Source organism: Pseudomyrmex gracilis, unplaced genomic scaffold, assembly GCF_002006095.1.
Source record: "Pseudomyrmex gracilis isolate BER0280 unplaced genomic scaffold, ASM200609v1 scaffold_8, whole genome shotgun sequence".
NCBI lineage: Eukaryota > Metazoa > Arthropoda > Insecta > Hymenoptera > Formicidae > Pseudomyrmex > Pseudomyrmex gracilis.
This window is the reverse complement of record NW_018020592.1, coordinates 1,130,919-1,158,846: the sequence shown is the minus strand read 5'-3', so window position 1 is coordinate 1,158,846 and position 27,928 is coordinate 1,130,919. Positions and strand designations below refer to the sequence as shown.

Sequence of the window (27,928 nt, the reverse complement as noted above, 5' to 3'; positions counted from 1 at the left end):
TATTTTCTTTTCTTCTGCTTCTTTCACTTCGTCTGCTTTTTCACTTAGAGATTTCTCTGATTTATCAGAAACGGGTGACACTGTTTTCGATTTTGCTTCAGGTATAGCAGCTGCATCGACAGACGGTCGTTTGTCGATAATAACGTCGGGTATTTTCTTCTCTTCTGCTTCTTTCGATTCGTCTGCTTCTTCACTTAGAGGTTTCTCTGATTTATCAGAAACTGGTGATATTGTTTTCGACTTTGCTTCAGGTATAGCAGCTGCATCGATTGACGCTCGTTTTTCGATAACATCTTCGGATATTTTCTTTTCTTCTGCTTCCTTCAATTCGTCTGCTTTTTCACTTAGAGGTTCCTCTGCTTTATCAGAAACTAGTGACACTGATGGTTTTGTAACGGTTTGTTTCAGAATACTGTCATCTGTTTTTTCTTTAGCTTCGTCTAAGTACTTTTCAGTAGTGTCAACAATTTCTGATACTTCGGATGTTTCTAGTTCCTCGAGTTCTCGTTTCTTATCAGGTTTAAAATCTTTTGCCGTGTCAGGTTGAAGCTCTTCTTTGCCTATTTTTTCTTTTGTTTCTTGCACAAACTTCTCGTCCGCTTCAATCACGTCACTCGTAGTATCTTCTACAGCTTCTTCAACATCTTCTTTCTCCCTTATCTCGTCTGCTTTCTCAGGAGATGTGACTGGTACATCGCGTACTTTATATTCCTGTTCGACGGCTTCGAAATCGTCTAGTACATCTTTTTCGTGTTCTTTTGCAGCTATGGGTGAAACGTCTCCTTTGACAGGTGAGATCTTTTTCTTTGCGTCGACTTTCTCATCGGAAATCCGTCTAGGTATACTGACAAAACCATCTACTTCTTCCTCAATATCTTCTTCTTCAACTGACAATTCTTCGGCAATTTCTTGATCAGATATCGCCTCCTTTTTATCTTTTTTTAATTGAAGTGGAGATTCTTTTTCTTCTATAGAACTAGGTACTTCAGCGATCGATTTTCTCTTTTCTACCGTAACTTCCGACTCGGAAATAGCTTCTTCTTTAATTGCACGTGACAATTCTTCTTCGGTTAAACTTATTACTACATGCCTTGGCATTTTTCTTTTAATAATAATTTCTTCGATAATTTCAATAATGATTCTTTTAGGCACCTCTTTTTTGCCACAAATTTCTTCGAGTTTTTGAATGTTAATACTATTTCCTTTGGTAACGTATTCGTTTACAATATATTCTTCAACTTCTTTTCTTTTTTCCGGAGTTACCAACTCTTGTGTTTTTAGAATCTCTGCGCTAGGAACTTCAGCAACTGATTTTCGCTTCTCATCTTCTACTTTTGGTATCTCTTTTTCCTTCTCGTCCTCAGGCGTCTTTTTGAGCATTTCTGATATTTCGGTTGGAGAACTAACTTTAGTTATCGATTCTCGTTTTGCGGTTATGTCTACTTTTGATGTCACTTGATCTTCCGCTTCTGATACTTCTGGCAATTCTTCTTCTGGTAATTCTTCTTTAATTATTTGCGACAATACTTCTTCGGGAACATCTAGTACCATATGCCTGGCGATCTTTCTCTTCACAATGATCTCTTCAATAATTTCAATGACAATTGTCTTGGGCACAACTTTCTTAATGGAAATTTCCTCGACCACCTCTATGGTAATTCGTTTTCCCTTCACAATGTATTCATTAACAATGTACTCTTCAATTTCCATTCTCTTTTCAGGTGTTATAGATTCTTTCAGTTTGAGAATTTCAGGATCGTCTACCACACTTTCTTTACGTAATCCTTTCTTTACAATAATTTCCTCAATAATATAAACCACGCGTTCTTTCGGAATGCGCTTCACTATAGTAATGTACTCGATCACTTCGATAGTAATCTTTTTTTTCTTTGTAATGATCAATTCCTCGATTATTTTTTCGACTGGCACTTCCTTGGTGAGGATTTGTTTGACTTCTTCTGGTAACTTGGGAAGCTCTTGAGAACCAACGTCCAATTCTTGTCCGTGCAACTTATCTGTGAACTTCGGCGAAGTTGGCGTAGAACCTGGCGTCACCATTACTATCTCTGCCTTTGCCGGCGAAACCTTTTGTTCGAAGCCTATCACAGGTTGTTCTATCTCGGCTTCCACCAATTGCTCTTCGAAAGATGGCCGTTTCGCCACTTTCTTCACGCATATGCTTTCGATACCAGCCTCGAGCACATCTGTTTGAGACGTATCAATGTCAGCTGGTTTCTTGTGTTGGTCACATACATGCTGATCGTCATGTAACATCTCCTCGCAAATCTTTTGAGCGTCTATTTTGTCTTTTGCAACATCTTTTTTAGGTGACGATAAGTCATCTTTTTTTGTCACTACTTTCACGCAAGGCTCTTCTTTTATTTCGGGTTTTTCTTGCGGCGCCAAAGATTTGTGTGGTTCTTCGATAAATTCTTCGATTTCTTCGTGAACTGGAATCTCCTCGGTAATACCGACCTTCTTCGGTATAACAATCTCCTCGTGAGTTGGTTTAGATTTCTCTTCTTCTACTTCAGTAATCTTCTCTGGAGATATCTTTTCACTTGGTACCGAGAGTTTTCTTTCTGACGAAATCGATAAGATGTCTTCTTTCGAAGGTTTTCTGTCTGTCGAAACTGACGGTTTCTCTTCTTCCTTAGAAGCTTGATCTACTAACGTTTCTTCAGAAAGAAAATCGTCGTCCTTAAGAACTTCAGCAACTTTCTTCACGATTTCCATAACATCTTTAGGTTTTTCTCTGGGTGCTTCGAGGTCGATACCGGCAGTTCCTGCGAGAACATCTCCGATATCTCTGACAGCTTCCTTCACATCTCTGTATGATTCTTCTGGTTCTTCTTCGTATTCCTCTTCGAATTCTTCATCCTTTGGTATATCAAACTTAACTTTTTCCGGTTCCTTTATCATTTCAGGTGGGAGGGTTTCGATATGTGGTTTTATTTCTTCTAACTTCTCTGCTACTCCCTCTAAAGTATCTTTTACCGCATCCTTCAAGACAGATGGCTGCATCTCTGTAGTTAGTTCTTCCTCTTTAATTTTCTCTTCTAAAGACTCCAAGGAATCTCTCAGGCTGTCTTTCACAGTTTTGAACTTATTCGAAATTTCTTCCAGAAGAGCTTTTACTTCTTCCGCTTCTTCTCCTTCTTCTTTTAGAAGTTCAATCTCCTTTTCAATATCTTTATCTTCGATTGGTTTCGTCAGTGATACCGGAGCCGGCGAAATATCCTTTGCAAGTAACGCTTCTTCAACTTTGACCTCTGCTTTTTTGATCTCTTCTAATTTATCAATTGGAACTTTTTCTTCAATGTTTGGCACACTTTGTCTGTGTGCGTCTATCTCTTCTTGTATGAAAGCCGCGGTTTCCTTTATGGCAGCTACTTTTACATGAGCAACAGTGGGTTTCACCTCTTCGAATACCTCCGGCTTGTCAATATGTTTGCCGACTTTAGGAAACATTTTCTCTACATCAACTTCCTCCAAGACCGTCTTTTCGAGAACCTTTGTTTCCTTCGGAGAACTAGACTTTGAAGAAGACTTATCATCAGAATCCTTATCGGTCTCTTTCTTTGTTTTTTTCGTTAATTTATCGATACCTTTCTCAAATTTATCCGCTACTTTGCCGAAGAAACTAAAAACACCCTTCTGCTCTTTTACTGGCGGTGTAGGTGGTTCTTTAATCTCCTGCGGTGACGGCGACGGCTTTTCTTCTTTACCCTTCTCAAAATCTTCCATTCTGTAGAGCTTAGGATCGACTTCCTCGTGAACTGGAAGATCGGCAACCTCGTCGGGAGTTTTAACAATGTCTCTCTGTAGACTCTGCATCGCCTGACGAACGTCGAATACTTTTACTTCCGGTTTAACAACTGTAGATATTGCTTCTGGAATGACTTCTTCTTTCATTTTCACAGGAGCGTCCTTTTCTTTCACTTCTTCTATAACGTGTTTCTCATCAATGTCCTCTTTTATGCCGTCTAAAGGTATTCGTTCGTCTTCAGGCAAAGTTGGAGCGGTAGTAGTTGCTCCCGATTCAATCGTCGAGATTCGTTCCTGAGATTCTTCCATCTTTTCAAGGATATGTTCTTTCTGATCGACGTCCGGTTTTATGTCAGTATCAGTTGTCTTTTTCTCCGATGAGTCCAATTTATCCGGACTTAGACTAGATGGTTCTTTCGTGATTTCTTCACTGTCTTTTTTGCCGGAATCGTCTTTCTCCTCAGCTTTCTGTACGATTTCGGTCGCGGAAGCTATTATTTCTTTAACTTCTTCTTGTAATTGTTTTTTGTGTTCCGGAGGAAGTTCGGCACTTTCTTTCTCGTCTTTGTCTACGATCTGTTCAACTTTCTTTTCCGGACTTTTATCCTTTTCCTTCTCGGGTTCTTCTTTCTCGCCTTTCTCTTTCATCGCTTCCATATCTTTCAGTATCTTCGCCTTTTCTGATTCGGCCTCGTCAAGTACATGCTTTTGTTCGCCCTCGCCGCTTTGAGCAGAGTCCTCCGTGTAGACTTCCTCCTTTTCTACAATGAGATATTCGTCTTCTTCGGTTAATTCCTGACTTTCCTTCCTTGAACTTTCTTTTTTCGGTATATCCTCAATTTCGGCTGTAACATCCTCTTCCGTGATATCCTCTTCTTTTTTGTCAGTAGCTTCAGCTGTAATCTCGTCGTCTCCCTCGAAACGATCACTCTTTCGAGTTTCCTCAATCTCCGCCTTTTGTAGAACGGCTTCAATTTCCTCGACCACTTCTCGCTCTTCTTTGAGATCGGCCAATACTTTACTTTCTATTGAATCCAATGAAATATCTTCGGATTGTTCAATTAAGCTTTTATCAATTGGCTTTATGACCTCGGCTTCTATGCCAGACGGAGTAGAAACTGTGGATGAATCAGTGGTACCTTTATCGCCCTTGACTTTACGAATGACGCCGTCTTTGTCCGATTTCACAGAAGTGGTCGGTGTGCTGCGAGTGGATTTCGCCGGACTGCCCGGCATACGTGCTTTACTCGGACTAACTGGTTTTGTACGACGACTAATCGGTTTTCTGTCCATCGGTTTTGGTTTTGCCGACACCTTGACGACGGGTGCGGCCGCGGTTTCCTTCACAGTGGACTTCTCGACTTCGGACTTCTTCTGTTCCACTACTTTTCTGTTGTTGGCCTCTTTCGCGCTCTTAGCCGGAAGACTTGAAACAACCTTCGTCGCCGGTTTTGCCTTTGGCACGGTCTTCGATATCTCTGTCTTCGCAACAGTGCCGTTTACTATCTTCTTTGGGGTAGTGGGGGAAGACTTCATGACATCCTTCTTCTCCGCGCCCGAAGGTTTGACTTTTTTCTCGCTGAGTTTTGGCTTTGTGATTGCTTCGCTCTTCTTTATTTCGGCCTTCACAGATTTGCTATCTTTAGGTTCTTTCTTTTTCGGCTCGATTTTGGGTTTAGGTTCCTTGGGTTCTTTCGATGCGCTCTTATCAGATTCTTGTTTGATTAAATCAATCTTTTTCACATCTTCATCACGCTTCTCCGGTTTTTCCGTTTTAATCGATTCCTTCTTCGGCTCTTTTTTCACTTCTTTCAGTTCTTTTTCAATCTTCTTGCTTTCCTTCGCTTCAGGTTCTACTTTTTTGCTCTCTTTTTCAAGCTCGATTTTTTTGCTTTCTTTTGCTTCAGTCTCGATTTTCTTGTTCTCCGCGACTTTTTTTGTCTTTATTTCGGCTTTGGGTTTGCTTGGAGGAATAATCGGCGTTGACTGAGGAGTGATTTTAGGAACGTCCTCTGCAGCCTTAACAGGAACAGCCTTTGATTCTGACGGCTCTCTTTTCTCTTTCTTCGGTTCTGAAATTCTCTTTGGCTCCTTTTCGATGAAGGGTTTCTGTTTGGCTGGTTTATCTCTGAGCGTTGCTAAAGACACTGATGGCGACAGTGTCTTCGCAGAACATACCGGATGTTTTAGGAAGTCCAAATGTTTCAGTCGGTCGAAGCCTTCGAAAATTTTATGCTGCGGGGTGCTGCCGGGGAAAAGAATTCGCGTGATATTGTCCTCAGGGTTGGCTGGCTGCCACACCAGAAGCGCGCATATCGATACAAGGTTTTGAATCGGGAATGTGAGATTATTTGAATCTTTCTTGTGAGATCCAGCAAACAGCTTTGAGTCTGATGCGTGCCACTTTGCTAGAAACTCGCGCACTTCGCGGCTGTCTTTGTTCGGACTAAGAACGTACATATCCAACGTGCCGTGGCCAACTTTGTGATAGAGGTTGATTGGATCAGGATCCCTGTAGCAAGGATGAGCACGGAGGTTGATGTGCCGAAGATTCAGTACCATCTCTTGACCAATGTCGACGAGATTAACAATGAGGGGATCGATGTCCTTATCGCCGTCAGGTGAATTTGATTGTCTTCTTTCCTGTATTGCGTATAATTTTTATTACATGTACCTACTTGTGTCCTACAGTGCAGCAAATGTAAATGTTAACAATATTATTAGAAACTAATATTTTTTTAATTATTATTATTAATAGAAATATTAACACAAAAAAACATATTTCTGCAAAAAATAAGAATAATTACTCACAACTAAGTTACAGAAGAAATGGCCGATCTGAGGATAGACATGCATCTCCTTCTTCTTGCGAAGAACACTGAACATGCCGCCGATGTTGCTATTATTTATCCTAGTGACTAGAACAGCATCCAATCGATCCAGATGCCTGGTGAAATCCCAAAAGCAGGCTTTTCTGGCGAAGCCGCCGTCGACGAGCATGTTAAAGCCGTTTATACCAAAAAGTGCGGCGTCACCTTGCCCACCGGGGAAGACATATAAAGTCGGATGGCTAAATCTAATGTTTCCAACAACGTCGGACGGTTCCATGAGCTGGTCCAGTGTTTGCGGCACAAGATACTGTCCGATGTAATTCGTAAAGCTCGTGATGGCCGGTACACCGGCTGTGAGAACATCGTCAGGATTTACTCTGACTCTGCAAGATCTATAGATTAAACATAGTAAAGATATCAAAACATTTGGAATCTATATTTTAAAGAAAAAGATCTAAATGTGAAAAATTTTTTATATTTAATAATAAAATTATATTTACAAAAAATATCATTATATTAACGGGTAAAAATAATATCGTGTTTCTGTATTTCTTCGCAAAAAAGTAGCTTTTGCTGTATGATAAATTTGTAATGCTTCCGTAGAGAAACACAATAATACGCACCTGCAACAAATCTCTTTTGACAAACGATTTGTTGTCCAATCACCAACACCCGCGCAATGTATATCTACGGTTACGCTATTCTCATAGGCACGAAGGACTCTTTGCACTTCATGTTCACTGAATGCATCCAGAAAGTCTGCGAGACTGAAGGTTCCATCCTGAATAACAATATTAATTGCGTTATTATTTTTATTTGAATTTTATTAATTGTCTAATTTTCGTAAAATTTTCTAGAATTTTGCGTTAACGTAGATTTTCTTGTAGATTTATATTCAAATAAATAACATGCAGTAATGTATTATCGCACCTGCAATATCCAGGAACCATTGCCACCGAATGTGTATCCAGCGTGTATGATGTGCCGATGTTTCGTGAAGCTTGCAAGAAGATTGCGAATACATTGTAACAACGTATTCGTCTGCGGATGAATGAGAACTTCCGTTACGAGATTCTCGGTGGCATATTGGATCAATCTTTCGCCTATAAAAATCCCAAATCATTATTTTTTAATTACTTAAGATAAGCTATGATAATAAATTATAATTATATCGTAAAAATATCATAAACAGAGTAAAATGTTTGTTATAAATTATAATCACCATTTCTGGCTTCTTCGCCTTCGGGGGCTTGTGCTACTAAGGCCAACAATTCTTTCTCCAAATCTACGTGACAACTGTCCTTGTCCCATGATAGGAAACCTACAACAGTCGAAAAGCGACGACTGCTAAGTACAAACTTTTAAATCTTGTTCATACGTGTCAAAGCGCCACGATATCAGAAAACTTCGAGAACGGAATCTGCATATAAATCACTGTATCTCAAGATCGAATACAACTTTAAGTATTCCAACAGTATGCTCTCTCATGAACTTGGCCAAGCTTTTCCGAGACTGGCCCTGATATTTTGAATAGAAAGTAGGTTGTTCTTGTTTTAGATCGTCACAATATATGTACTTTGAGCTCAAGAAATATCTGGAGTTGTGCTCTAGAGTTTGGACATGCATATTTCAAAAATGGGATAAATAAAAAATATAAGTTCTTTATGTGAACATCTTTTTGAATATTTTTTAAAATTAAACTTGTTCTTTTTTAGTTTCACATATCTGAAAATATTTATTATAATAGTTTTAAGAAGACTCTTAAAATATTCTTAAAACAATTACAATTAAATGTCCGAGTAAAGTCTTTTTATAAAATTGGTTACGATTAATTCCAACATAGTTATCGAGCATAAGACGTTTACAGATGAGTAGAATAGTGGGTCATAACTGCATATAAATGCACACAGAACAGCAGTGGTTTGGCTTCATGGCGTAATTCAACTCCCGTGTGATGTAAGGTTAAGGTTAAGATGGTAGAGCCTGTCAGGTACAGTTATAGAATGATTGATTGAGGAAAGAAAATTAAAATATTTCGTTGTAACAGCACCATATTTTACTTTTGTTAATAAATAAAAAGTATAACTTTTTATTTACAAAATATTATATAATTTGTAATATTTGTCAAGTTTTTTTACAAACATTTGTGTGAATTGAACAATTTCATATTACCTCTAAAATTAAAAAAGATTACTTTCATACAACTTCAATTTAAGTATTTTTCTAACACGCGCGATATAAAAAGAAAAACATTATATTATAATAAAAATAAATGATAACTAATGAGAACTGTAATTATTTACATGTTAATTTTAAAATATTAACAGTTCGCGTCTTTCTTTACTTTTTAAAAAATAGATAAAATTTTATTTTTTTTATAACAAAACCATTGCATATATATACGTATATATATTGCATATGGAAAAAAGATTAGAGTATTATTTTTATTATAATATTAATTAAGAAAACAATAATGAGAACGAGTGAATCAGTAGTCGCAATTCGTCATGAGAGGTAGTCGTTCTATGACGTCATCAACACCGCACCCCGTCACGTGGTTCCTCGCCAGCTGGTAATCGATCGCCGCACATCCTGTACCCACCCTCCACTGCCAGCTTTAACGTGGAGATACTCCACTTTTGACATCGTGCAAAAAATTCTCGATACTCACTCGACATCTCTCCACTTATTGTAAACCACAAGAAAAGCAACGAAAAACAAATTGAAACCACAAGAGTTTGAAATAAAACGTCTTACGTAACATATTTATGTATGTATATTATATAATTTTATTAAAATGTGTGTGTACAATTAAAAAGAACTTGTATATATGTCGTAATTATATTAATATCATCTTTTCTTTAAGAAAGTTAACTTTCTTTGCAGTAATTTTTAATACACAGACATTTAATCTTAACGTTTAAAAATAAAATTTCGCGATCAAAATGTTAAGCTTTTCTTAGAGCTCTTTCCGCAAGAGGAAGTGTTGAAAAATTCTATCCAACGTCGAATTAAAGGATTGATGATGCAGCACAATGGAACGTAACTCGTTGCCAAGGGAGTTCGAACGGCTCTCGCGTAATTCTATACCGGCATATATGTACACAGACAAGTCTGGTTCGAGACGTTGCTTGGCAACGTCGTAGTATCAATCAATGCCGAAGATAGAGAAGAGTTGAAGAAAATTAACAAAAAAAAAGAAAAGAAACAGAAGAGCATAAACGAGCAAGTGAGGCATTAGTCTGCGCAACGAATTCCGCGCAGCTTTCTCGTCCAGTCTCCAATTTTATCCCGCAATAAGTAAATACGTGTTGCATACTTTCCGGTAAACGTGGACGCTATTATTAAACGCTACTGGTAAAATATGTCGTATTCTCTCGAAATTACGCTTAAAACCGCAAATATACAACGCGCGAGTTGCGCGAATAGAGTTTAATTACCTACAAAGCGGACCTCATTAATATACTAATGAATTATACAGAATTACTCGCATAACACGTTGAACTCTGCAATGCTATACATGTGGTTTAGCCACTCGAGCGCGAATTTCTTTAGGTCAAAACTTCATAAATCATAATTTACAAAATTTGACACAAATCACACAGTGCCCTGTGTGTAACAGCACATCGTAAATAAACTTAAAAAACTGTCATGTTCTCAGCGGAAAGCATTAAGTGTACTCGGTGCGACAAACTGATCGGAAGCCCCAAGGCTGATACAAGAGAAGCCGTTCTTCACGGCTCTCGTTACTTAATGCTCGCTGACTCTTACCGGTTTTGGCTGCAATACGTATCTCTGAGATACATCGACAAGCGCCCCCTCAAAAAAATATATGTATATATGTACATATAAAATCAAGTACTTCACATTTTCTCTCTCTATTTGCTTATTACGGAAATAGCTAGTAATTACAACAAATGAGCTTTATGTATTTTATCGAATCGGTTACCGAGTTGCTAACAAATTCGATTGTTCAAAATGAATAACGTTGTTATTCTACAATTATTTTGTCAACGCAATTACTTATCCAATTAGTGAGACCATATATTCTTAATTAAAATGCAACCCTATCGATCTGTGCAGATTGAATCGATAGCTCGATGATTCTTTAGATGCGGATTTAAAATTACAAAGAGAAACAAGAACACATAGAGAGATGATAAATGTATAAGAAAATCCACAAAATATATTTAATTTACGAAAAAATTCCGTGCACATTTTTTACATTATTTTTATTTTATTTTATTTCAGCTTGTAGACTTGATTTTTCTTCAGTTGAACGCTCGCGGAATATATCCGTTCTTCGTAGGTGAATCATTTATTTCATTACGGCAGCAAAATATATCGAAGATAAATACGATTCGCAATTGCAGAGTTGAAGGCGGACTGCCCGTTAATTAAAACAGACTGCTGCCAGACTAATTGCCTACGAGTCTGGAATTGCGGATCACATAACATCGCGCGCGTGTTTCCGTTTGATGAGAGAGAATTACCCTGCGAAAGTCAAAAACTCCGCGCGCTCGAGATCTCAATTTCGTTGAAAGAAATCGCGCGTAAAAACGCCCGCGGAACGACAAATTCGACTGTGGGGATGTCAGCGAATGGAAAAAACTGTGCCGCGACGTTGAAATAACGCTCGAATAAACACGGAATGATATTTCACCGTCGAGTTGGCAAAAGTGATGCGCGTAGATTAATCCGCCATCGAGCGTTTCTGCAAACACTGAAGGACAATTGTTCTAGCGTAAATTTTGGCGGTTTTAATCGGCGAACCAATGTACCGCGATCGGTTACAATTATATGTGTGTGAATATGGTGTACGAGCACACACACACACACACACACACACACATAAGGCTTTCATATTTTTATAGAAAAGACAGTGAACATCGCGGATGTATCCAGTGTCCTGTGGTTTCCTGCTTTAGCGTGTGACGTTCTGACATGCAGCTTATATCTGTCGCACAATGGGAATGTATCTAAATGGAAATGAATCACGATCGTCGTGTGAAAAGCTATAGATACTTTTCACGATTGTCCGCGGCAACACGGTGTATCGGCATGTCGCGAGATACGTTACATTTGCATAAAAAAAGAAGAATGAAAAAAAATTCAAGGTCAGCTTTATCTGACAAGAATTCTGCGTGTGTCGCAAATACTTTTGGATTTATCTCCGGATCTCCGAGGATTTATTAATATATTCGCATCGAGAGATGTTTAGTTTTTCAAGCTGCAACTTTTTTGCATCGTAAAAACAAATGTTTGTTAATTAGAAACGCAAATACAAAAAAACAAGCAAAACGTACAAGTAAACATGATTGATTATCACACACACGCGTAAGTTAATAATTTTTATGTATAATTCGAATAACTTCTGTACCGATTTTCTCTCCCGTCCGTCACGGAGAATTTTACGCAGTACGCGAAAGAAATATTTGACACGCGATGGAGTCCCTATGGATTAGTAACCTAAGCTAAGTATAGACAAAACTGCGCGTTTCTTCGCGGTAGTTCCAGCTTCGTACATCCCTAAGCGCACTCGCGTTTCTCGATTTGCATTGACTTCCTTTTTTCCCTTAGCCGACGACGGATGCCGGGAATGCTGGGTTTGTCCCGACTATGTTTAGAAATGGTTTCTCGTTGTCCTGCCTACAACGCGCCTACATGTCGCGATGTACTATAGTACACGTGCGACGTAAAGTACCGCTTTGACAGCAGCTGGAGAAAATCATTATTAATTGTTTAAATTGCATAAACTTGTTCAAGCATTCTCTTTTAAACATTATCTTATAAGAAAATAATATATAATCATAATAATATAATTTAAAAAATAATATATAATCAACAAGAATATTGCAAATTAAGTAAAATATAAGTGGCAACTAGATCACATCGCAATGTGAAATATCGCGTGTATCGGCTAACTGAAGTATGTACAAGTGATGATAAAGTCTTGTAATTGTAAGAAGGTCAAAAAGTTTCTAAGAAAAAATCGCTGACACCTTATTCTCGAGATTAGTGTCACCGAAAAAAAATTGTTGAAGAGAAGACGGATAATAATTTATTATTTTAATATGTTTTTAGTACAAATATGTATATTATTTTGCGATTATAATATGCATTTATAAATTTTTACATTAAAATAATTATTTTACAAAAAGATAAAAACAAAAAGTATAAAAACTTTGTTATATATAAAATAGATATATCTCTTAATTTTTAATGTAGTATATTTTTGTGCGTGACAAAAATATCAGTTTTACTAATAACAAAATATATATTAAGTATGATAAGAGAGAGAAAAAAATGAAATAAGTGCAAGTTCACGGAGTCTGCGCGATAGCGATAGAGGAATCTCTGATCGGGAGTACAAAGTTTGACACGTAAAGTAGATTCAGAGAGTAAAATAGTAGCGGATATTCAGAAATGCATGACCTCGGCAGAGGGAGCATAGAGATCGACCTCTCTAGCTCATTCGCTGCTATTTATATTTCCAAGACAAGGGCGAAGACCTGGATCAAGGATTGAGAGTGGAACTGACAAGGGAGAGCTTTTTGGTACGTAAGATTGTCATCGTAAAAAAAAAAGAATATAAAAAACTTATATTCCCCGAGTAAAAATTGATGAGACATTTCATTGATTGTTCATTTCTTGAGCTTAAAATATATTTTTTATTTTTGAATGAGTCTTTTTTTTCTTGGTTTTGTTTGTTGTAAAACAAAACGTCACAAAATATCAAAATGTCAAATTTGTCAAAATTAAAAGTTGTAGTAAAATATACTACATTGACGTGCGTCGAGAATGCAGCAAATGGAAATAAAACAGTAAACAGAATTGAAATAACAAACGAGCCAAATATAGCAAGAATATGTGTGCTGAGTTGTGCGGCATGAAAAATCACTTTTCCATGCTGTGAAGCGGCGCTTTCCGCTGTTAGCATTTTGTTATAATATTGTATGTGAGGTGTAAAAAATATATATATTTCAGAAATCAAATTTAATAACTAGGTATTTAGAGATGGTATTTCCACATTCTGTAAAGTTACTGCACGGAAAATAAATAAATTCCACATGCAAATACATCTTCGTTAACAATACACATATAGTCGTGTAATAAAATGTATGAACACAAATTACAAAATTAGTTTTATTAAAAACTCGCAATGCAACTTAAGACGCAAAGACACTTGTGAAGTTAAAAACATCAGAATAAAAAAAAGCCGTCGCGCGTTAACAATTTCAAATTATATAGATATCGCACCGCAATTTGGTGATGTGACGCAATTTATCTCGCGTTATACATTATTCAGGCGAATTGCCATCTGGATAAAACGATCAGAGTGCTTTAATGCGAACAACGTCGGTCGTATATTCCAACGCATAAAACTGAACTGCTAAGTGTACCGTCGATTTAACGCGTACGCCAATTGCAAGCGCGCTGTTGCACCAGCTGTAACTTCTTCGTGGCTGCCCTCGCGCTCGCCGACGTGTCTCCGAAAATGAATGCGATGACTCACACGAGCCGGGGTCAAAGCACGTGGATTTTCATAATTGCACCGAGAGAGAGAGACAGAGAGAAAGAGAGAGAGAGAGAGAGAGAGAGAGAGAGAGAGAGCGACGTGCGAGATGGCGAGATCGCGTCTAGACGAGAGATGTATCGTTATGAAAGAAAGATAAAAAGAAGACGCTCGGCGCGGATTATATACGTCTCCCGTGCATTTCTCGAATCGTTCATATCGCAAAACTTGCTCGACCACTATACATTCGCGAATGCCACTCATACTCCGTTCTTTTTTCTAAAGTACGAGAAGAAATCTCGGTCGCGCGCGCGCCGGGTGATTAATGAAGGAAACCGCGTTGGCATTTTCTTCCAATAAATTGCTGCTGATCGTACGCATTTATTATACGGCTCTGATATGTGAGAGCGTACCGTACCGGGAATACATTTGCACGAGCGAATGCGATCGTAAACCTCAAGAATAAGACCTGTCTCTTGCGAAAAGCGAGTTTTAGGACGATGCATTTATTTGTGACGTTTCTCGACGAACGATACACCGTCCAAGCGTCCAGTACTAGAGGCGCGAAGAGGTTTTTTTTTTATAAAAATAAAATACTCAGTACGGAGAGATGCATCGAGATAATCCGCGATCGGATTTATCTGACAAGATGTACGGATGAATGCGAGCAATCGTAATCGAAACGTCGCGGTACCAATGGAGCGGCATTTCCCGTTCGCGGCATCGCATTCGATTCTATTCAAATATCGAGTTCATTTCTCGCGAAGTCGAACTTCGCCGAAGGAGGAGTAAAGTCGGAGGAGTAACCGGGGATGTAGCAAGGCAAAAAAATAAATGTGCGATGAACCGTAATTCCCAGGTAACGTGACCCGTTTGTAGTTCAAGCGTGTCTGAATTGCTTCGGCTTCAACGAGGCCTGCACTTGTCTGCACTTAGGGCGCACTATACATGTCGTGCGCGCAAACAGCAAAACGCTTTCACCTCCTCACGCACAAATGCTTACAAATGATCAAATTTTATGATGTGACAATTATTCGTTCGAATTGTATATAATATTTATTTGTACTGTTTTTATATTATTATAGTACTATTCTTATATTATTATAGTACTATGTGATACTATAAAAAGTCTCTATAGTTTTATCGCAATAACATTTATAGTTCCTATTTTAACAGTCGAGATCGAAGCTTTTAGCTCGAAGAGTTAAATTGAAATTTGGTGAACTGGACAATCCGGAGAGAGCGAGCCTCTTTGACTATCTTTGGCTTTCTGCCGACTGCAAGCCTAGCAAATCGGGGGGAGCAACTTCGAGCTGAATATTAGCTTTGGAACTTTCAATATCCGGGAATGCAGATATTAAAGTTGTGCACGCACTTTCTTTTTCTCTCTCTCCTCTTTCGATTTGTGAAATCAAAAAACGTCATACAAAGAGTAAAAAAACTTCAATAGATAGATTACTGATATTATAGTTGCGTCAATCAAATATCGTTACAATCAGAAATAATCATATCCGAGACAAGTCTTATTAATCATTAATAAACAGTTTGCGATTAGAATGTCCTCTGCGTAAGTATAACATTGAAAGATCGTAAATCCATTGGAAGCCGTGTATTTATTGCCGCTTTTCCGGCATTTAGCAACGACTGCACGTGGTCTCGAGGTCAGGTTCAAGAACGAGGTAGCCGAGAGAAATGAAGTCTCGCGACTGACTCGTGAAGCGCGATACTCAGAGAGAACGAACTGGCGTGGCAAATGCCTCGATAAAATTAGATACGCTATATTCAGTTACACTCACGCACGCCGAAAGTGTAAAATGTTCGACGTCGGCCGAACGCACCGATCTTATCGCGCCTGTAAAGTGACACGGCCGACGTTTCGGATAATATATATACAAAAGAGAAAAAAATCCGAATAAAAGCGCGAACGTTGAAGAGTAAAGGTTCAATGGAACAATTTAATTTTGCTCGAATACTGTTCTTTTAAATTACTTAACAGACATTGTCGAGACAGATGCATAATTTATAATCATAATCTGATATAGTTTTTAATTTATTGCGATTTATGTGTGTGTGTGTGTGTGTGTTAAAATTAATATCGTGTCTAATAATTTTACCTAGACTCGTCAGATTACCAAAATGGTTATATTACCGCGTGCGATATTTATCTCGTCCACCTCTCTTCTTCGAAAATGCTACTTAATGCGAATGTATATGTCAGGGTCGCGCATATAATTACCGTCATACAAGCCATTTTGTAAATTATTCAGGCACTCAAAAACACACACAGACACGAGAGTTATGCTATTAAACTAGTCTTTTCATATATTCTTAACCTATATATATATATATAAATCTTCATCTATTTTTACACGTGGGTTACTTTACAAACGGCACGTACGAATTAAATTGCCGAGAGAAATTTGTGAATATGATTTGCACAAGATTTCCGGTCTCTCTTTCTCACTGTCTCTTTCTGTCTCTTTCTCTCTCGATCACCTGCATACTGTCAAGTTTGACGGAATCGAGATGAGCACAGCAAGAGGATCCTCGTAATCTACTTTGACAAATCCCCAAAGCCGATCCGTTCCGGATAACACTGGCATCGTGTAACGCTAACTTACTCGATGCTCCCCACGTCCTCAATCATGATTTATGTCGACAACTATGACCCTTCCTACTTTGCCTATATGTATATAACACGCATACACGCATGAAAGAATACGTACACACGCATGCGTTACTATGTGTGTAGCAACACATTGTAAACTGCATAAAATACGTTATTATATGCAGATCCTACGGCTTTGCAGGATGTTCGTGTGCGTGTGCACATTCATATGAATTCATAGTCGCGCGTACACACACTTATGGTTTTGCATACACCAACCTACCTTTTCACCGCATATAACTATAGGTTCCGCGTCGCGTTTAATAAAAGCGCGCAAAATGCGTTTTGCGACGAGGCTAAGAGCGTGCGATATTGATCCGGACCTTTCGAGTCGTTCCTTGTTAAAACCGCAGAATGTGTGCGAGAGGATATTATTTTCGAATTCCGATTCACTTGTGCAAATATATATTACTTATTCGCATGGACGTACATTCCTCGCAACTGATGAGACGGCGTTGAGTGCGCGTTAATCTTTCCGCTATTCTGAGCATGTTCAACCGATTAGAAGACACGATTACTCAAAGTTCCTCGATCGTTGTGACGTAATTATTTTTTGATTTATTACACGTGCCAATTGATGCAACAATCAATTCTCCTCATACCAATACGTAACGTTTCGTGAAAATTATAGAAACGTGATTGCTACGTTGTGTTATATTTACACGTTGGTCCAGAAACAAGACAAAATATGCTTCTCATGTATAATATGTAATATTATAATTATATTATAAATAATATAATATTATATACACTGTTATTATTATAGATATGTAATTAATTTTTAATTTTGAATATATTACCAAAAGTTGCTAAGTAACTGGAGAAATAAGACAAGAGTACACGCTGGACCGGAACTTGAACGATTTTATTGTCGCGATGTGGAACCGGGCGTGTCCGGTTGGACAACTTTAGCCAGTTTTGCCGTTTATTTACGAGCAACGAGGCATCGCCGGAGATGTGATGCAAAAGTGAGCCGTCGAGCTCGAAATAAACGCATGAATGGATTCACGTCTCGCCTTCTTTCCGCTTGACCAAACCCCCTCCCGATGTGGGTGCCCTATGAGTCAGGCAGAACCTGCCGGTCAGCACGTTTACATTGTGCTGGCGGCATAGCAAGCACACGCAAACAAATAAACAAATGAACGAACAATGAGGGGGACCACAAGCAGCGCACACACGCGCGGAAACTTTCGAATCTCACACGTGAGCGAGTGATCGGTCAGAAAGGAAGATCGTAAAGCTCAACGCATTCGAATTATGCCCCAGTGTCATATCATCTATTAATATATTTTCACGCGAGAGAGAAATGCAAAAATGTATAAAAGGATTAAAACTACACTTACTATAATTAGAATCACTTATATTTAGTATCACTTTGAGATCTCTGTACGTATAATATTAAAATGTCCTAAATCCGACACAACACCGATCAAGAAACCACCGAGAAACGATACTGGCTCAATAGCGGTTTTGTTCGCCCAGTATCATTTCTCTACCGTTGAACCGTACTGTTTTACGACATTTTATGCCGATACTGAATCCGTACTAACTGTCTTGGCACGCCTTGGCGAAACGACATTAAATCGATACCGTATCGGTATTGTAAACGTATAACGATATTCTACTACTGCTCTTGTACCATGTGCCTATCCCGGTATCGATACCCCATATCGAACGATACCTTCAATCTTTGACGCAAAAAAATTTCAGTCTCAAATGCTGTCTTCATCAAACTTCTTTGACAAACACAAATCGAGTTTTGCGATCGCGTTACAGGACACACGGTAATGGCACGATGTTAAATTCCAGTACTGATACAATGTCGATACTTTACCAGATTATTATCTCATCATTCTGTCAATATCTCAATACCAAATTGATAGCGGTGATTAGTATCATCGCGAGTACTGTGTCAGTATTGGGCCGTTTGTAAAATCCCACTTAGAGTATTATTCATCTTTGACGTGACTCAACGGGCGAATCATTCTTTATACAAAGTCACCACTGCTAAATGATGCGTATCGCGCTTGTGCGAGACGAATCTCCGCGCGGCGAAACGCGATCGCTGAATATTGCATTGCCGTTGCGCTTCTTCTCTGAAGCGTAATATTCACTTTGAAATAAAAATCATGGAGTGCAATGTCAAGACAAAATGATGAAAAAAATAATAGCATATACGTGAGTTGCGTATTGTAAAAAGTGAGCAAAATAGAAAAAGCGATTATAAAAGAATTTCTTTTTCTTTTTATTTTTTGCAACTATCTCGATTAATCAGTCAGTCGAAAGATTTGTTGTCAAATGTGCATTGCAATGACTGTATATCTATCAAAGAAGTTGTTTTATATTACATAATAATAATTAAATTTTATTTTCAAGAGAATTTAACCTAACATATCAATATCACTAATCAACACAACAAATTATAAATTGGCATCGATATATTCGATGTGTCTCGCGTTGCGCAATATCTTGTCTGCGCAGACGTTGGAAGGAGAATATAGAGTTTTTCTATAGAAATCTCCTTCGCGTATCGGTAAAAAACAGTACATTCAATACCACTATGTTATCCGATATCACAAGAAACTGATAGGTAAATATATATCAAAAAGACATTCGGACTGATTTTTTTTCTCTTCTTGTCCTCGAAACCGGATTTGGTGGACAAGAGAAAAATTTACTTGTTATTATAGCAATTTATTTTAAAAGTCCGCGCACGAATTTAATACAAAACAAATTTGATTTTTTTCGTGCATCTCCTCTCGTCGATATATTCGTTGAGCTATGAAAAGCGTCCGTCCAACTCGCGAGTGCGTTCACGTTTGATAAATCTAATCGAATGAACGGGATAAAGCATCGGATGTTTTTCAATTTTTTATTTATTTTGTGAAACCATATAAACGAGAAAATGTGTTATATATGCGTCCACGCGATATAATATATGTGTTATATATGCGATAAAAAATTGAATAGTTTTATGTGGTGTTGGATAGTACACGTGCAAAGGCAGAGAGAACAATAAATGTGGACAATATTATGTGATGGTAAAAAAAATTATTAGACAATAAAACACGGTGTACGTGAAGCAGCATTGAGAACTTTTCTCGCAACACTGGCCTTGTTGCATGGACTAAAAATATAAATCTCACATATGTAGCAACATTATATACAGGGTGTTTGAGTTCTAAAAGTTGTAAAATTTTATCTCTTTCATATTTCACGACAAAAAGGCCTTACTGTCAAAATCACACACTGGAATAATTTTTTTTTTTTTTTCAAACATGACACATATATTTTGCTAACACTTTCGCTGAAGCGTTTTTTTTTCAAAAGCGACATATGTGTGCGATAAGATAAATTTATCTCACCCAGACGGGGATTTAATATTGTCTAATAAAGGGTGATCACATCTGACAACGCTAATTTTACAAGACAATGACATTTCCATTGACATTTCTCTGAATTGTTCCGCGGAATTTAGGTCAGGAATATAAACGTACGATGATCCGTGAAAGACAATCCCGACGGCCATATTCTCTGGATACTACAACCTTCGCGTAATCCCGTAAAGATTTTGTGTAATAAACCGCGCCTTTCTCCTTCGCTGTGTTCTGTCATAAATTTTCCGCGTTCTATAAATAGGCTACTAAAGCGGCAACAAAAGATCTTCCCCGTCGAGCGCAATTTGTTGAGCATTATTAAATTGTCGTTAAATGGATTAGATCGTCTTCCTCGTCGTTTTCCGCGAAAAGACAGCTAGGCGGTGCGCAGAAGTCTGCTCGGCAGAACACAAAATTAAAACTTTCAATCCTCATTAGAAATCTCGAGGACAGGAAAAAAAGAGGGGAAAAAAATATTTATATATAAAATTATAATTGTTCTGTCTTTAGTTTTATTTCTATATTTATTTTTGTAAATCCTTCATCTAATTTTTATTATTGTAATCCATTTCTTCAAATTATCATTAGTCCTCTTTATCTCTTTCTCTCTGTTCCTCTTATTCTTCCATATATTTAGAGTTCCTTGTGTCTACTCTTCTCTCCCCTCTCTACAATAGACTTTCCGCAGCCTGCGCTGGTCTGCGCTTTTATTTGCTGATGCTGACGTTTTCCTTATTCGATCGTGCGTCGAGTAAGATAAAATGACACCGTTATTTTGGCTTAGCGACAGTTTTCACTCTGAGCGGAGTGGATGGATTATTGATCGAAGTTCTGGAACTGCGGGGATGTGGCCGTAGGCAGGTAACATGCGCATGCCGCATCAACCTACAGCTACACTCTCGCCCTCTCTCTTACCCGCCGTCGTCGTATTCCTTTTTGCAACCTTCCTCCCACAACCTTCTCGTCCTTTCCTTTCGCCACTTTTCGTTCCTTCTCTCCACATATACGCGTTCCCTTTTCTTTCCCCTTTCGCAACCCTTTGCCCCTAATTACCATGCTCCCGTCTGTCCCTCTGTTTGTTCCCTTCCCATGTTCTCTTTCTTTTAATTACTATTTTCTTTCCTTCCGCTTTCTTATTTCCGTAGCTCCTTCGACTCTTTTGTATTGAAATTCTTTTTCTATCCGTATTCATGCTTCTTTAATTTTTTTTTTTTTGTCTCTCTGAAGTTTTATTATCTCTAAGCATATGTGTGATCGTGGAAGAATGAGAGAGAATTATGTCATCGTCAGATGTCACGTCTATTCGCGAACAAAAAAATCCGATCGACCCACATATCATCTTATATTTATTCTCTTCTTATTTGGGGATGACCATGTTCTTTCTTTTCTTCGACCAGTGTTCATTTTTTCTTCTCTTCATATTCTCATATTTCTTTGTTTCTTTCATATTCATAAATCCATGTTACATTATGACTTCCTTTTATATTCTTTTTTCAATAAAATTACACATAAAAATAGAATGTTACATCTTAACGAATAGGACTGTTAAATCTTAACGAATATTACGACTAATTACATTTTAAACGACTAATTAAAAGATATTATTTCTCTACAGACGGACACACGTTCAGCGGTGCATTCTACGATAAGTCCTTTTTAATATCTACATTAAGTACGCAAGGAGCGCAAAAAAACACGAGTTTATGTTTAATTAAATGTGCCGTCGCGCAGTGCGCGAGTCCGCGCGCACTTTATTCGCTAATTGCGTGCGTTGCTTATTAACAGCGTCTCTATTAACGTGCAATGTTTGCTTCGTGAGAGTTAACAGATGTTAAAATGTATTCCGCGCGTTAATAATTCCGCGAGTGCGGTTGACGCGAACGGTTTTGTCGCGAACGGTCGATTCTTTTTCCCCGCAACACTCGCAATTTTCTTTACCATTAATTTTAATGTTACGAACAGCTACACAACACTTCGTTCTCTGATAATCTACATAATTTAAGCTTGAAATAAATTGTGTAACAAAAACCAATTCGTCTTGCGCTATTATATTTTATGACCGCTGTAAGAGACATTTTTTGTTTAGCAAATTATCGCTTTGTCGCTTCTTAATGATAATGAAGTACATAATAAATAATTCAATATATATTATAATTACTGTACATGACTCAGCAGATCAGATACTGTATGAGTATTACGCGCAGCATCGATTCGCTTAACGGTACATCACTGCTGGAAATAAGTCGTGTTTCAGTGTGTGTAAGACAAGAATATTTATAAAGCGAAGAAAACGTAATATGAGCAACAAGCATAACTCACAACATCGAAGAAATACTTTCGCGCTAATTAGATGCGTTTATAATTTTCAACTTTCTCTTTCTTATGCACAAATGAAAGAGGTATATAACAATCTCTTTTCTGTAAAATGGATATGTAATGAAATTTATTGTTCTACGTTGTGAAATTCTTTCGTGTACGCAATTTCGGCATCGTCGCGACGATTTTATTAAATTTGCATGGCAATCCCGCGGATGACACGGTTGAAAAGTCGATCAATTCCGTCCAACTGGCAACACATGCGCTTCATTTATATGTATTACGTAACACGTGTTTGCTTTAAGTGTTAGAGAAAATGTTATTATATTGCGGAAATTACTTACATAATAAACTTTATATTATATCCAGAGACGCGAGAACGTTACATCGCCAGAATTAATTTTGCGGATGCTCCATATTTATACAAAACTTTCCGTATAGAAATCGATATCTTCTTCACGTATATGCGCGCATACTTACACACACACACATACGCTTGTCGTCGTTTAACTTGATTCTCTGTTAAATGTGAATGCAAATGTTTGCAAGACCGTCACGATTAAATAATGTTTGATTAAACCGTCCGCAGTCCTATACAGATTTCGATTTGCGTTTCCGATTTGCGATTCGTTAAGGTATATTTACTTAGTCACAACAACGAGAAAACAGAATGCACAAGCGCGGTTTTATAAATGCAACTTGACCTGCCGATATTTCGGAAAGCCGATAATCCAAATATCATCATAAGCATAATACACACGTACGCATATACATCATATATATATGTGTTTCACGTGTCCACTACGTGCATGTGAACAGTCACACGTGCACAGACGAGATCTTTCGTGTGTAACTTTCGAATGTAATACAGACACCGGTAATTATGCGGATATTTAGAGGCGTTGACCCGGTCTATGGCGAGAATACACGATTGATCGAATTCACACATGCACGTATACACGAAAAGTGTATGTTCCGTGTATTCACCCCCCGGTTCTAAATCGGTTATCAGTTTCGACCGAAATTGCAGATTTCAGTGAACTCAATACCGAGAATTTCGAGAAATTGCACCTCTTATCTGTCAATTTTAAATATTTGATAATCATGACTCTATTTTTGTTATGTAATTTTATCGTTTTAATCCCCGTAAAACTTGATCGTGCAATATTTGGTCGTTATTACTGTTGAGTCATTATTACTGTCTTGCGAAAAATTCACAGATACGATTCCCCCATAAAATATATATATCGATTGATGCAAAATGCGTCACGCATGGGAACGAGCTGTGTGCGTGCGGAGTCCCGCATGACACAATCCGGGTTCTGCGAAACATTCTGTTGATTCCCCTGGTTTGCACTGCAATCATCATGAATAATGAACTATCATCGATTTGCGAAATTACAGTTGTATTTGAAGAGCACTTTTGACAGTTTTGTTTTTGCGATAAAGCGCGTGATAATTATTTACACAAAATTAATTCTTTTATGTGATAAGAAAATAATTTGAGATAAAAAAATTACTATACCGCAATGTAATGGAACAAAATCGTTTTTTATATGTAAAAAAATAATTTCTTTTATTTATATATATTTTTTATATAGAAGATATTTTTGTTTAATATAAAAGAGGCGTAATTTCTCTCATTTATAATCACATAAAAACCTTTCAAAAAAACGTGCAAAATTTACGACTACTAACTTTTGAAGAGAGCGATAAGAATACGAGAAAACATCGTGGAACAACTTCTGATTTGTTCATGAGGAACGAATTGCTTCTTGCAAAGAAGATAAGATCGAGATTAAGAGAAGACACGACATTAGGGGGAACGTATATCGTCGTCGAGATCGGAGAGGGCAGATTCTCCGAACTGTACGTCGGAACTCTATAAATACAAACGGACATTTAAAGTCTGTAACCCTCTGTCACACCGCGATGCAGAGAATAGAACACGCTGTCACGAGATGGTGTGCACACATGTAGATACACACTTCTGCGCACTTGTATGAACACGATGAACAAATCGATGTGTGCATATTTATCGATATATTTCTCGGAATCTATAGATACGTGTTTCCGATAGATAGCTTTGTGAATATTCATCAACTATAAATAAAATTACCGAGTGTAAAAATAACCAAGTGCACTTGCACGGGTGCAACGTAGTCAATCTGGAGTGTATCTGATATTTGATATTGCACAATCGCACAGATATCCAATCATTTTGATTGCTAAAAAAGAAACAAACAATCAGACAGATAAAATAATAAAATTCGTCGGTTTTCCATTATTCAGTGAATTCTCTTTGCACGAGCGCGCCTGGACTATTAGCCGCGTGAAAAAGTCCCTTCGGAAGGGTGAGCTATCCGTCGAAAATAAATTGCTATTATTATTTCCGCATGCACGGCACGTGAGCTTTGCGATTCACCCAAAATGCCACGCACGAAACACACACGTGAGGGAGAACAGAGAGAGAGAGAGAAAGAGACAAAGAAAAAAAGGAACAGTATTTTCCGCAGCGGCAATGGCTGCCGGGACTAAATGGGACACGCGTCTGGTAAAGGGTTAACACCAAAACGGATAATATTCCTTTTAAAAAGCCATGCGCTTTTGCTTCGCAATCTAATACCGTATTTTATCACGCTACATATATCCCGCGATATATGTAGCGAGATATATGTACTTTACATATATATATTCTTGAATTCACGGACTTTCCGCGCGGTCGCAATTTGCCTTTGTGAGATTCGCTCGGGCATACAAAACTCTCGTCTCAAAAAAAGGAGAGATCCTTAAGACCCGCGTTAGCCTTTGCCGAAGAAATAGAACCACTCGTGAGAACTCGTACGACCGTAATACGGTAACGACTGCAAAAGCCTTGTTTCACGGTACGGTACTCGAGTCGTTTCAAAAAGTGATATAAGCCTGTGGAAATAAACGTTCGATTTTTCTCTCTCTTGCTACCTTCCTCCTGCTACCTTCCACAAATTTGTATTATAATTGTCTTTGAAAGGATTTCAGAACGTGAATTAAAAGTTGAGTTAAAAGTTTGTTGAAAAGTGAGAAAACTTGTAGAAAACGAAGAAAGGTAGAAGCACAATAGTGAAAACAAGTTGAGAATATATATATATATATTCGTGACAAGAACGACATCCAACGAGTGTTTCGAAGCGAAGAATTGAAGATGTGCGCGCGCGTCTTTTTGAGTATATTTTATGAGAACTCGGCGAAGAGAGGCGTGCACGTTGCGGTAACATGCCCGCAACATGCAAACGGGCGCAACAAATGTCTCGAAGTCGTACCGCTAAATTTACACAGAAGTCCACACAAGAGAAGAAACGCGGAGAACGTTCTCTTCTTAATAAAGAAAAGAACACTCGAGAGGGGATGTTCTTTGCATGACGATTTTCCCGCAATCGTTTTGTTTGTGTCTCGCCTGTGACGAGTCAGAGATAAAACCAATTCCTGTGATCCTCATTTAATGATCATAAGATGACAGAATCAGAAATTGTTGTAATAACAAAACTAATAAACGCAATCTAAACTAAAATAACGATAAACCGCGAATTCTCTGTAAATATTGTGTTTGCAGTCGAGTGACGGTAAAAGACTGTGTTTCACATTGGGAAATGGAACACTTTGTAATGCAAGTACGTGTAACCAAAGCGTAGAATATTTAAGCTACAACACAACCAGGCGCCGTTAGCGAAATGACATTTCGCGAAATCATCGTCGCAAATGCAACTGACTGCGAAGCGTGTAATTTGCGCGTGCGAGAGAATTTGAAAAATTGACAGATAAGCGCCAAACGAGGAGCCGACAAGTCGCGCGTCAGTCATCGCTGGCGCAATGCGGAAAGCACGAACGCGAGACAGCGGCTTTCGTACGTTGGCTTTCCCCCTCTTCTCCGCTTTTTCTTTTTTTCTGTAAAATGTTGTACATTAACGTTAGCATATTGACAGCAGGAAAGTCACGTACTACAAAATTATTCCAAGAAATTATTACTAAAGACGTGTAGACTTAGCTGAGATGCAGCGAGAAAATAAAGATAATGTATTAGCTTTCTTATTTATTTATTTTTTTTTTTTTATAAATTTACCAGCGATAAACAAAATTTAATATCGACGTTTTTCTCATTGAAATTCCGTTCTGCGTTCATCCTTATCGCGTACGTATATCGCGTACACGGTATAAGGATGTGGCTCCTTTTATTGGACTTTTATGTTTCTAATTAAACATGTGGACCACGTCAGCGTATCTAATTATGAACCCAAAGCATAGATTCGCATATAGCGCATGTGTAAAGACAAATTCATGACGATAATGACAATACCGGCGAAGCATCTTAATTGAGAGGTATACACGAGATACTCATATCCTATTTTTGAGAGAATGACGCACGGGGAAATTTTTAGCTTAAAAAGCGCACATTGCTTTAGAGAAATATTTTAAATTTTGTTTACACACACACACATTATATATATATATATATATATATATATATATATATATAACAAGCCTTCTTTTTCTTAATAATATCGCACTGCATAAAGCGATTTTCACACATCCTTTCACATCCGAGACAACAACGAAAAAAATCAATTTTGCTCTATCGATCGTTCGACAATGCAACTATCTTCGTATGTGCGATTATGGTGATCTGCGAGCAAACGTTCGCGTATATACTGTGCGCTCTTGCCGTAAAACTAATTAGTATCGGAGCGCCGTTGCTCGCTGCTTTTTCGCGCGATTAAGAAGCGTGTCGGTCGCTTTGCTCAGTTTACCGGCGCCGCGCCGGTAGCAATGTTTTATATACGAGAAAACGCATGTACACACATAAATGCAGATATAGCGAGAAATTAGCGCTGCGGTCTGATATCGAGCGTCTAAATGGCAGACGATGAGAAATAAAATAGCCGCACAATTTCCGACGTCAATTTCCTTCTCGAGAACATAAAACCGAGAGATGAGAAGGAGGAGGAGGAGGAGGTGGAGGAGGAGGAGGAAGAGGAGGAGAGAGGCCACTTTACGATCCGCCTAGCAACACGGAACGTCGTCCGTTCGTCTGTCGGCTTCATAGCCTGTTCCGATAACTCGGAAAAGGAATTTAAGCGGAGGAGGATAGGCACCGTTAGACACGTACATATGCCGCTGTACACGCGCGTCCAGGAAGTTACGCAAACGCGACGACGGATACGTGCAATTTCAATTGCCGAAACGCGCGAACGTCGCGAAACGAAAGGATGAGATTTACGGGTGCGAAGCGCATTCACACACAGCCAAGCTGCATGCCTCATATATCGGAAACGAACTATTGCGTCCGATACTTGATACCAGATCCCGATTATGCAAAATCGAGATCGTAATGATAATTATGTTATATTACATATCAAGTGTTCAAAATCGTACGCATACGTTAATGCGTGCTGTCGCACTGATAACGTATCGAGAAGAG

At 38.2% G+C, this 27,928-nt stretch overlaps 1 protein-coding gene across 3 annotated transcripts in view; it reads right to left on the bottom strand.

The window, feature by feature from the left end:
• Positions 1-27,928, bottom strand: part of LOC109860944 (microtubule-associated protein futsch) — a 45,170-nt gene that overhangs the window by 13,108 nt on the left and 4,134 nt on the right. For all 3 annotated transcript variants that reach the window (XM_020440378.1, XM_020440385.1, XM_020440375.1), the window contains 5 exons: positions 7,822-7,920; positions 7,530-7,702; positions 7,223-7,380; positions 6,580-6,991; positions 80-6,411 (listed from right to left, as the gene is read on the bottom strand). In XM_020440378.1, coding sequence (XP_020295967.1) covers positions 80-6,411; positions 6,580-6,991; positions 7,223-7,380; positions 7,530-7,702; positions 7,822-7,920 — 7,174 coding nt within the window. The remainder of the gene's footprint in view (positions 1-79; positions 6,412-6,579; positions 6,992-7,222; positions 7,381-7,529; positions 7,703-7,821; positions 7,921-27,928) is intronic.